This window comes from Ovis canadensis, chromosome 13, assembly GCF_042477335.2.
Source record: "Ovis canadensis isolate MfBH-ARS-UI-01 breed Bighorn chromosome 13, ARS-UI_OviCan_v2, whole genome shotgun sequence".
NCBI classification, from domain to species: Eukaryota; Metazoa; Chordata; class Mammalia; order Artiodactyla; family Bovidae; genus Ovis; species Ovis canadensis.
Window position 1 is genome coordinate 97,276,134 of NC_091257.1, and position 12,167 is coordinate 97,288,300.

Consider the following 12,167-nt stretch of genomic DNA (forward strand, 5'->3'; position numbering starts at 1 on the left):
GATGACAGGGCTGATGGTATACTGTGTAACAAAAAGAGTTCTCCCTGTCAGAAGGCTTGATTTTTGATGGCCCCAATTTAGTCTCAGTTCCTCTATGACACATTCTAGGGCGATTCTCTTCTTTAATCGACACCCATCAAACCAAGATGGCTCAAAGTCAGTGTTCGCAGTGAGAAAGATTCCTATAATCTTAAAGTTGAAAAACCTTTGAATGTCATGAGGTCAAAGAATCCGCTAAATAAATGAATCCTTTCCTCAATAGCTCTGAGCAAAGATCACCCAGCCTTCATTCTGTCACCTCCAGGGGACACGAGCTGTCAGAGTTCTTACTCCATCTTTGCCTCTGTGGACAGTGCGAGCGATTGTAAAGATTTGGGGAATCAACAGTAACCTCCCTCCCCCTGACATCTGCTCTTCAGAAGGGGTATGCTGTTGTTGAGTCACTGAGTCAGAGCCAGCTCTTTATAACCCCATGGACTGTGGCACACCAGGCTCCTCTATCCCCTACAGTCTCCTGGAGTTTGCTCCAACTCGTATCTATTGAATCAGTGATGCTATCCAACCATCTCATCCTCCGCTGCCTACTTCTCCTTTTGCTTTTAATCTTTGCCAGCATCAGGGTCTTTTCCAATGAGTCAGGTCTTCACATCAGGTGGCCAAAGTACTGGAACTTCAGCACTAGTCCTTCCAATAAATATTCAGGGTTGATTTCCTCTAGAATTGACTGGTTTGCTCTCCTTGCAGTCCAAGGGACTCTCAAGAGTCTTCTCCAGCACCGCAGTTCAGAAGCATCAGTTCTTTGGCCTCAGCCTTCTTTATGGCCCACCTCTCATATCCATCATGACTACTGGAAAGACTACCGTAGCTTTGACTATAGGGACCTTTGTTGGCGAAGTGATGTCTCTGCTTTTTAATATGCTGTCTAGGTTGGTCATAGCTTTCCTTCCAAGGGGAAGGGATATGCCATTTCCTTCTCCAGGGGATCTTCCCCACCTGGGGATCGAACCCGGGTCTCCCGCATTGCAGGCACATGTTTTACCGGCCGAGCCACCAGGGAATCCCGAAGGGATATAGGGCTTTGTTTACCATCAGAACTAGTGACACATCCATCTCTCTTCTGGTGGAACCTGATTCAAATCTCTTTAATTCCTTTGAGCTTCAGTTTCTATAAAATGTAGCCCGGTCATACGTAGTTCCTTATTCCTTTAGCAGGATTACCATATTGCCTAATGCCTCCTTCCAAACAATGATAGTCGTTATCAACTCAAACAGGTTTCAGGAAGGCAGAGCAGCCAGCGCCAGGTGGGTGTGCAATGGCCCCCTTTCGTCCTGTTCTGTAGGTAGCACCCTGCAATGGCCGTGAACATGAACCCCACAAGGGAGGGCACCTGTGGGGTGTGTGAGAGTTTCCACGAGTCTGGCCAAGGGCTTAGAGGGTACCTGACACAAAGGATTTACTCAGCGTCTGCTCTGGGCCAGGCTTAGCGGGTACAGGTATTAATGAGGCCAAGGGTCAACCTCTGGGAAACTCACAACCGGCCGGGAAAGACAGGCTCAAACAAGCAAAATGTGGAAAATGATATCACCGCAGGCTAGGTCCAGGATGCCAGGGAAATTCGAGGAAGCAGGCAGCTTAAGCCGGGACACTATCCCTCCCCTCCTATGCCAAGGTCAAGGCTAGCCTCGACAACACCAACCCCCAGGCACACGCACAGCAGAGGCAAAAGCCAGTCCTTCTCGGGAGAGAGCTGGGAGTGCAGGCAGAGGAGGGGGAGACGCGGCTGAGAAAAGTGAAAGTCCCTCCATCTGAAAGGAGCTGGGGATCTCCGCGGGCGTGGGCGAGGCGCGGGGGCGCGCAGGGCAACTCGGGGTCCCGGGGAGGGGCGGGTCGGAGGCCCGGATCCGGCCAGGTGGGCGCGAGAGGGGTGGAGGGGAGAGCCCGCCGTCCAGGCTGTCTGCCTGCGGGCGGCCGGCGGCTCCTCCGGCCCCCCCTCCCCCGTCCCCTACCCCCTCTCCCTCTCCTCTCCCCACTCGCCCCGGGAGGCCGGGGCCGGATCCCTGAGCGCCGCCCCTCCCTGCCCCAGCCCCTCCTCCTCCCCCTCCGCCTCCTCCCCGTCCCCCCTCCCCCTCCCCTCTCCCCCCTCCTCCTCCCCTCCCCCTCCGACTCCCCCCTCCCCCTCCCCTCTCCCCCTCCCCCTCCCCTCTCCCCCCGCCCCCTCCTCCTCCTCCCCCCGCCTCCTTCCCCTCCCCTCTCCCTCTCACCCCTCCCCCTCCCCTCCTCCTTCCCTCCTCCTCCTCCTCCCCCCGCCCCCGTCCCCCCCCCCGTCCCCCTCCTCCCTCCCCCCTCCCCCCGCCCGGCAGAAGCGGGGCCGGATCCCTGAGCGCCGCCCCTCCTCCGAGCGGCCGGCCGATGAGTCAGCTGACGCGGGCGCCCCAGCCGCGCCGGCTCCCCGCGCTCCCCGAAGTGGCTGCTCGCCGGCCGCCCACTTCCAGGCTCGCGGGCTGGCAAGCGATGCGCGCCTCCTGACGCCGCGCGGAGCCGCCGCCGCTCGGTCTGCGCTGTCTCCCCGGGCCCAGCCCAGAGCCGCGTCCCGACCCGAGGCCGCGTAGGGCGCGCGCTGGGCGCGGGGGGCTCGCCGGCCGCCCGGGATGGCCTCCGGTTTCAGTGACGTCGTGAAGCAAGGCTACGTGCGGATCCGGAGCCGCCGCCTGGGGGTGAGTGTGGACCCTTCCTCCCGCCCCCCGGCGCGGGTTCAGGGTCCCGACCCCCGGCCAGCGTCCCTGGGGGTCCCCGGCGCGCCGCGCCGCGCCCTCCCGGCTGCAGCGCCGCCGGGGCAGCCGCTGGAGCCGCTCTCGGGGTGTCGCGGGTCGATCTTTGTCTCCGGGGGACGTGGCTTTCCGTCCGCGGCCGCGTGTCCGCCTCGGTAGCCTCTGGAGCCCATCGAATGGAAATAAACGTTTCTCGGCAGCCGTGGGAGTCGGCGCCGAGGAGCCCGGGCGGGGGCGCCGAGCCGGCCGGGTGCCCCGGTGCCCGCCGCCGCCGCCAGCTTCACTCCAGCGGGGGTGCGGGGACGGATCGGCCCCGCGAGGAAGGGCGGCCGCTCTGGGTGCGAACCGGGTCAGTGACCCCCCGACCCCGGGGAGACACTTCTGCCGAGAGAAAGGCTCTTTTCGGAACTCCGGGCCGTGGACAGTGACCCAGCCCCGGCCCAGGAGCTGGCGAAGGCGCCGTGGGTAGATGCCCTCGTCCTGAGCCTGGGCAGGGGATGTGTTGCCGGAATACACACCGGATGCCCAGCGGAAGGCTGGCTGTTTAGGGCGGAACGAACACCTGGCGCAGAGCTGGCGCTCTCTCTCTAAATGTGTGCTGAAAGGAAGGGCGGCCGAGCCGGAGGGCACTGGTGTGGACGGTGTTGGCCCAGGGATGGGTCCTCCTTTAAAACTCCCTCTCTGTGGCCCTTCTCCCCTTTGCTCTTCATTGACGAACTTCCGAGAGAACTTACTCTGCTTCTCTTTGGGCTTGAGTGATGACGGCTAAGGAATTCTTGAGGGAGGAAGAGGATACTGGAATGATTTTTTTTTTAATTTTAAATTTCAAACTGCCTCATTTCTCTTTGCTTTGTGTCAGGTGCTGTTTCTGCTTGTTTTTTCGTTGTGTTCTTTGGGGCGAGGGAGTTGGGGGGAAAAAGTTTACTTTGCTAGTATCAGAAATAATGGTAATGTCAGTAATGGCCACAGGGACAACTTAAACATCTTTCTCCACAAATATATGTCATTGGCACTTTCTCTTATTTGATCGTTGGACTTGTTAATGCACTAGATAATTTTACTGGAAATTGAAATCTCACCGTGTTAAACAGCTAGACAGGAAAGCCTGCTGGTGGGAAATACCCATAACTATTGAAGGCTCTTACCTGATTTGTTCTTCCTTCCTCCTCCCTTTTCTCCCTCTCTTTTTTCCTTTATTTTCTTCCTTTCTTTCCCTGCTGGTTACCGTGTTTTAGCACGTTTCCTGCTGGTTACCATTTTTTAGCAACTATGTCGTGTATAATTGTGAATGTACAAATATATAATTAGGGAGCAGTGTAAGAGAACTAACCAGTCCCTATCAACTGTAAGTTTCCTTGGTTTTCTTTCCTTGCTCTGCAGACATTCTGATCAACAGGAACAGCTTTTGTTAGGGTACTTAACCTAATGACTCTCATACAAAGGGTCAGAAATAATAGGAACTTTTTATTTTTCATAACCTAGTGGGCCAGCCAAGTGTTAGTGTTACAAGGAGCATGTGAAAACACCATTCTAATTTTAGATTTACTCCATCATGTCAGTTGAGGAAATGGATGAGATATCCGTTCTGTGCTAGAGAGCATTCCAATAGAAAGAGGACGTGAATTATTAATGTACAAAATGTAAATTATTCATAAGGATCAGTTTATGCCACATTGTGACACATGGTGATTTATTTGAAAAACTAGTTGCCATAACTTTCTAGTTCATAGTAATTGAGGCTTTTTCCTGTGATATTACTACTGATACAGCATAGTCCCCTGTGTGTGCCAGTGTTTTTGGACAGGTATATGAAGGAAAGGAGGAGTAGTTTACTTTGCGTTTACTTTATATCCTATAGTGTTTGGATGTCAGCAGAAGTGTACTGTCTTAGGATTTATTCACTGTGCCGGTGTTAATACCCAAGTAGATTCTGGAATATTTATTGGATGATTGTTCATGGAGAGAAAAGGTCAAAATAGTCAAAATCTAGTTTTATTTGTTCAGTTTGGTTTTATCACCAGTCAATTTTAAAAAGTGTTCTAAATAGTATGATTTATCATTAGAAGCTGAGGAGGCTGTTGGAACCACTGCAAGCTAAAGTTTTAATGGAGGCGTCAAGAAGAATGCATTGGGAAAATGGCACAGGGACCTTCAGTCTAAAGAATCACTTAAATGGTGGAGCTGATTGAGGCGGAAGATAGCTGAGAACAGCAAGCAGCATCTGTAAGTCTCGAAGAGTAGTAGGACCTTCCGTTAGTACACTGCAGGTGCTCAGTTCGTGCAAGCTGAACATGGATTGAACTAAGAGTGAACGCCTGACTTTGCAATTCATAAGCCTCTTGAAGAACCAGTATGACACGGTGGCTTTATTAATGGAATCCAGACAAGTGTCTGAGGATTAGAACCATGTTTAGGAGAGTTTATAATTAAACAAGAAAACAACATTTCATGGTGAGCAGCTGTTGTACCTAGGAATGCCCCTGCAGACTTGGAAAAAGAAGAAAAGAGACAAACTCTCCTTCTGTTACTTGTTAGCTTTGTGACCCTTGACTTCTCTTGGCCTCTGTTTTCTTATCTGTACAGTGGATGGTGTTTAATGATGCTGTGAACTTCAGATAAGATAATATCTATGAAAATGCACTGAAAGCATACAGCTTTGGTTCTGATTGCCTCATTTCTTTGGTATAATTAGAGATGAGTTAGGGTTGGTGGAAGGATATAGGAATTATTGATTTCCTTATCTTTCTACCTAGAAGTGTCCAAAGGCGTATATATTTATGCAGTTTCATTGGATGCAGTTTTTACAAATACATTAAGTGATTTGTGATGTTTTTGTTGTTGTTATTTAATACTGATTTGTTTCTCACGAGGGACCAAGAAAATATACACTGCAAGCATGCGGCGCCGTCTGCAAGGGGCTCATGGCGCCGTCACAGGCCGACTGTTACTGAGTGCCTGTCCTCACTTGGCGTGCGCCGAGCCTGTGAGTCGCGTCCGACTCTGTGACGCTGTGGACCGTATCCTGTCGGGCTCCTCTGTCCATGGGATTCTCCAGGCAAGAATCCTGGAGTGGGTTGCCAGGCCCGCCTCCAGGGGATCTTCCCCACTCAGGGGCTGAGCCCGCGGCTCTTATGTCTCCTGCACTGGGAGGCGGGTTCTTTACCACTAGCGCCACCTGGGAAGCCCTGCCCTCACACACACTTGTGTTATCCCCACAAAAACACAGTATGCAAGGCACACACACACACACACACACACAAACATAATACATTTAAGTGATTTTTCAACAAGGCATGAGACATTCTAAGACTATCCCTGTTCAGATGGGCCTCGGTAAGTGGTCACCTTTAGTTGAGATACTAAGCCGTTTAAGTGGTTAAGCAGTCAAATATTTGTAGTCTTGCTTTTTTCTATAAACATCGAAAAGCTTAGAAATGCACCTCGTTTACCTCAGAAGAAGCCTCCGTATCTTCAGGTCTTTATTCTCCAGCCTCATCTCCGTTGGTCCATGGAGCTGTCCAGTTGGGCCCTGGGGCTGCATTTGTTCAGGAGCCTTGATGGCACTGCTTTGGGGGATGGCGGGGGCGGAGGGGCGTCTGTCCATAGTTGTTTGGCAAATCCACTAAAGGCATTAAACCTGCGTTTTTAGAGGCATGGTGCATCAGGTAATTCGCACATCATTAGCAATGGCCTTGAGTTTGAGCACACTTTGGGAGTCATGAAAGATGGGGAGGCTAGTGTGCTGCAGTCCACGGGGCCGCAGAGAGCCGGGCGCACCTGGGCGACTGAACCGCGGCAGCAGCCTGCCGTGGGGCGCAGATGGCATCGCACGACTGCTCCACTTGGCCTCTCCCCTCGCAGTGGAGAGGATTCCCAGGCAGTAACTGCCAGGACGTGTCCACCCGGTGAGTCTCAGACCTGTTGACTTTATCTCCATGCAGTTCCCCTTGATTACTTGATTTTATTTACTTTTTAACATTTATTTATTTATTTGTCTGTGCCGAGTCTTAGTTGCAGCCTGTGGGATCTAATTCCCTGACCAGGAATCAGGTGCCTCGCATCGGGCGGGTGGAGTCTTAGTCACTGGACCACCAGGAAGTCCCTGGGCGGGAGGGTGGGTTAGCCACTGCGTCAGGGAAGTCCCCGTTTGCCTCTAAACAGCATCTCTGTGCTCTTCTCCCATCAAGCCCACATCTTCATCTGATCGGCTCCTAGTCTCAGACTTAATATATCCAACAGCCCATTTTTTCATCCTAGGCGGCTTCTCCTGGAGTGTGTATCTCAGCCACTATCAGTTCAGTTCAGTTCAGTCGCTCAGTCGTGTCCGACTCTTTGCGACCCCATGAATCACAGCACGCCAGGCCTCCCTGTCCATCACCATCTCCCGGAGTTCACTCAGATTCACGTCCATCGAGGCAGTGATGCCATCCAGCCATCTCATCCTCTGTTGTCCCCCTCTCCTCCTGCCCCCAATCCCTCCCAGCATCAAAGTATTTTCCAATGAGTCAACTCTTCACATGAGGTGGCCAAAGTACTGGAGTTTCAGCTTCAGCATCAGTCCTTCCAAAGAAATCCCAGGGCTGATCTCCTTCAGAATGGACTGGTTGGATCTCCTTGCAGTCCAAGGGACGCTCAGGAGTCTTCTCCAACACCACAGTTCAAAAGCATCAATTCTTCGGTGCTCAGCTTTCTTCACAGTCCAACTCTCACATCCATACATGACCACAGGAAAAACCATAGCCTTGACTAGACGGACCTTAGTCGGCAAAGTAATGTCTCTGGTTTTGAATATACTATCTAGGTTGGTCATAACTTTTCTTCCAAGGAGTAAGTGTCTTTTAATTTCATGGCTGCAATCACCATCTGCAGTGATTTTGGAGCCCCCAAAATAAAGTCTGACACTGTTTCCACTGTTTCCACATCTATTTCCCATGGAGTGATGGGACCAAATGCCATGATCTTCGTTTTCTGAATGTTGAGCTTTAAGCTAACTTTTTCACTCTCCTCTTTCACTTTCATCAAGAAGCTCTTTAGTTCCTCTTCACTTTCTGCCATAAGGGTGGTGTCATCTGCATATCTGAGGTTATTGATATTTCTCCTGGCAATCTTGATTCCAGCTTGTGTTTCATCCAGCCCAGCATGTCTCATGATGTACTCTGCATAGAAGTGAAATAAGCAGGGTGACGATATACAGCCTTGACGTACTCCTTTTCCTGCTTGGAACCAGTCTGTTGTTCCATGTCCAGCTCTAACCGTTGCTTCCTGACCCGCATACAGCACTGTAGGTCCCGGTACTTCGGTCGCCCGGGTGAAAATCAGTCAAGCAGTCAGACAAGCAAGCAGAGAAGGATCGAAGCTTCGCCTCTGGTCTCGCTCCTCCCCTCATCTCTCACCACCACAGCCAGTCCATCACGGGATGCTGTAAGCTTTGTGTTGGAAGTATAGCTGGAGTCCCATGACCTCTCACACCATCTGCCACTCCCGCCCTGGCCCAAGCTCCCAGATACTGTCATACCCTCCTGGTTTATCTCCCTCACTGCTCAGACAACCAGAGCCTTTCCCTGCGATCCAGAGTGGTGGCCTGCCGCCGGCTCCCAGGTCCTGTGCTGACGCAGAATGTTGGCCCTTGCTCTTCCCTCCGCCTGGAATACGGTTCCACCAGGTCATTGCCTCCTGGCCGTCTCCTCACCTCCTTCAACCTTTCTGCAAGTGCCACCTTCTCATCGAAACCTTCCAGCCCTCCTGTCTTATCTCTTCCCTCCTTCTCTCCCTGTATCCCTTCCATTTTTTCTCTCTAGACTTAGCATCCACTTACCTGCTGATCTGTCTGTAGGTTTTACCTGTTGATTGCCTGTATCTCCCAGATAGCGTGTGGAACTCTGTGAGGGCTGGGACGTCCCTCTCTTCATTATAGCTGAACCTCAGTGCCTGGAACAGTTTGCAGCATGGGGACGCTCTTGATGAAGGTTTACTGTGTGGATGAGTGAGTGAATGCATCATTATAGCTGGACCCCAGTGCCAGCAGGAAGAAATACTAAAAAACGTATTGGATGAATGAATGAAACCATCAGTTATAGCTGAACCCCAGTGCCTGGAACAGTTTCCATAATGGAGAAACACTTGATGAAAATGTGTTGGATGAATGAATGAATCCATCAGTTATAGCTGACCCCCCAGTGCCTGGAGCAGTTTCCAGCATGGAGAAGCGCTTGATGAAGATTTATTGGATGAATGAATGAATCCATTACTGCCTCCTGGTTTAAGAGCATGGGCTTTGATGTGAGACTGTTAAAATCCCAATTCAGCAACTGGTTATGTGAGTTTTGGTGAGATACTTAATATTAAGAAGCCTCAGTCTCCTGTAAAAATAGGGAGGCTCGTGATGTCCGCCCAATAGAAGATCCTCATGAAAGGCTTAACACAGTGCCTGACGCAGCGGAAACCCTCCCAGTGCTCATCACCGCTCTCCCTCTCACCACCGGTGCTGTTGGAGGGTGATGATGCTTGCGTGGTGCTGCCACACCCCTTCTCCTGCCGCAGCCCTCATCCTCAGAGAGCTCGCTCTTCAGTTAGGAAGACAGATGTAACGTCTGTGAAGCAGTTACTGTACAACCACTGGTGCTAGGTCATGGCCAGGGGTATTGGCCATCGCAGACTCTTTCCTGATCCTTGGATACGCGGCGGAAGTGTCAGGAGCAGAGAAACTCATCTGTATGCAAGTTTGGTTTGAGCAAGCTCATCAGACAAGAGCAAAACTCTGTTAATTTGAGGATCTTCTTTTGGGAGCAGGGGCAGGGGGGCGGTGCTGGCAGAATAGATTTGAAAAGTTGGTTAATTAATGGCCAAATTTTAGGCGGAAATATTTTCTCACCCCTTTCGTTTCTTAATTTCACTTGACCCAGTCTGCCAGAGACGTTTCATTTTTCATATAGGGTTTTGGGATGCAGAGATGATCAGGACTCTGTGCATTAAGTTATATTGCTTACTAACACTGAAATCATAGGAATGGAATAAATTAACCACACGCCATGAGTACGGTCGCTCAGTCGGGTCTGATTCTGCGACCCCTGGACTGTAGCCCCCAGGCTCCTCTGTCCGTGGGATTCTCCAGGATTCTCCAGGCAGGAATGCTGGAGTGGGTTGCCATGTCCTCCTCCAGGGGGTCTTCCTGACCCAGAAATAGGACCCGTGTCTCCTGCCCTGGTGGGCAAAGTCTACCTCTGAGCCACCAGGGGAGCCCTGCCCTCAGTGCGTGAGTGTGTGTCCACACGTGTGTGCACAGCCCATGTAATCATTCAGTAAGGTCCATGAAGCACCCTTTTCCTTCCTCAAGGAAAAGAGACTTGGAGGCTGGCTTCCTGTAGTGAAATTTACAGTCAGACCCTCACCTAAGACTATTTGGCTTCCCAGGTGGCACCAGTGGTGAAGAATCCGCCTGCAGAGCAGGAGACCCAGGTTCCATCCCCGGGTTGGGAAGATCCCCTGGAGAAGGGAATGGCAACCCGCTCCAGTGCTCTTGCTGGGAAATCCCATGGACAGAGGAGCCTGGCGGGCTGCAGTCCACGGGGCTGCAAAGAGCCGGATGCGACCATGCACGCACCTGTACACATGAGCAAGAATACTCAGTGTTTCAGCCCCATCTGAATCAGCTTCACTGGTTTCATGTCAGAAGTTCTTTCCAGCTGGTATTTTAGTATCTTTATTTGATCGTCCTTGTGGATGGTGTAATTAATTATGCATAAAGTCAGCCTTTGATCATCAGCCCCAAAACTGATTTAAGCAAAGAATGGCCAATTTAGTGATTTTGTGTATAGACATAAACCAAATTATGGACGTGATCATTTCCCCCACATCTGCCAATGTATTTTTCAATAATATTCATGAGATGACTAGAAAGATTTATTTTTTAAGCAGTTTTGTGGATTATCTTTGGTATTTTAAGAATTCAGTTTTCATTCGGGGTATATTTGCTTTCATTTATTTTAACATGCATCAGATGTTTATGCAGTGAATACTCGTGTTGAGAAGCTTAGGGAACACTACCCTAATAAGACAGATGTGGTCAACATTCGTGGGGAATTTTGGGGCTGGTGTTATTAACGTGAGATTAATATATTCACTCTAGTTAAGGAAGAATTCGTTTGAGCAACAGGTCGAATATTGAAGTGAAAAGGTGTCTTCAGGTCTTTCTTTGTTTCATTTTCATGAAACGAGGGAGGGGAAATTTGATTTTCCTGTTACTCTAGGAATTTGGTTCTGACTGGGAGGAAATCAAATCTTCAGGGATTCTAAGCCAGGAAGAGATGAGTCTGCCTCCATTCTGCAAATGCCCTGTTTCTGTGAATTTCAAAATTAATAGTTTAGAAATGCCACAGACATATGTGAATGTGGAAGTTAAAATAGCTTCTTTCTAGAATGCAGATGCCTGCATTTTGGATGAGGTTTTTCAGAGCAGTTGGCAGGCTGTGTTTATTTTATGAGTGTTCTAAGTCTCTGTCAGTGCCCTGGGTCTCAGAGAATGTGTTAGCTGTGTGTGCTGTGTTACGGATAGGGTGCAAATGATTTCCTCAGGTGATGCTTCATAGCTTTTATGAGATTCTTAGAGAAATCTGGACTTTTGTGTCCCCAAACCGCTCACCTCCCACCCTGCAGATTCCCAAAACGGTGAAGAACCACTATCTCATTTTTTTTAAATTAGAGTTTTGGGAACTTTATTGGTGGTCCAGTGGCTCAGACTCCAAGCTTCCACGGCAGGGGGCCCGGGTTCCAGCCCTGGTCAGGCAACTAGATCCCACGTGCCCCAAGACGTGTTCCTGGGCTGCAGCTGGAGACCATGCGCGCTGCAGTGAAGACTGAGGTCCTGTGTGCTGTAGCTAAATCGAGGTGCATCTTAAAAAAGAGTAAAATGTTAGCTTTTCCATAATCATAGGTTCACAGGGGGTGCAGGAAAAGACACAGGGACAGCCACGCCCTTCCCTCAGGCTCTCCCAGGGGTGACGCTTTTTGAATCTCCAGCATCACAGTCAGGATACTGGCATACCTGGGGTCACAAAGAGTCGGACAGGACTGAGTGACTGAACTGACCTGAACTGACTGATACCATCAAGGCATGGAGCGTCCGCCCACAGCACGGGCCTCCCCGTTGTCTTTTAAAGCTGCCCCTTCATCGCCGCCACCCCCGCCCCACAGCCCTGAAGCCCTTTTTCCGTTTCTGTGCTTTTATCATTCATCATTTCACAAATATCATACCAATGGAACCATGCAGTGTGGAATGTCGTGGAGTTTTTTTAAACTCAGTGTAACCCTCTGGAATTGCGGTGGCTGTTGTGGGTTCTGTGGATGTGGAGGGTTGGTGTTCAGTCGCTCAGTCATGTTCGACTCTCTTCGAACCCATGGAC

General features: G+C 50.7%; 1 protein-coding gene across 5 annotated transcripts in view; it reads left to right on the forward strand.

Moving 5' to 3' along the window:
- The first annotated feature begins 2,354 nt into the window (after positions 1–2,354).
- DOK5 (docking protein 5) overlaps positions 2,355–12,167 on the forward strand; it is a 146,371-nt gene continuing 136,558 nt past the window's right edge. For 2 of the 5 annotated variants that reach the window (XM_069547063.1, XM_069547065.1), the window contains exon 1: positions 2,398–2,715. In XM_069547063.1, the coding sequence (XP_069403164.1) occupies positions 2,650–2,715 (66 nt within the window). In that variant the 5' untranslated portion in view covers positions 2,398–2,649. Of the gene's footprint in view, positions 2,716–12,167 lie in introns of all 5 variants that reach the window. The other 3 variants (XM_069547062.1, XR_011248049.1, XM_069547064.1) reach the window with 3 other exon arrangements.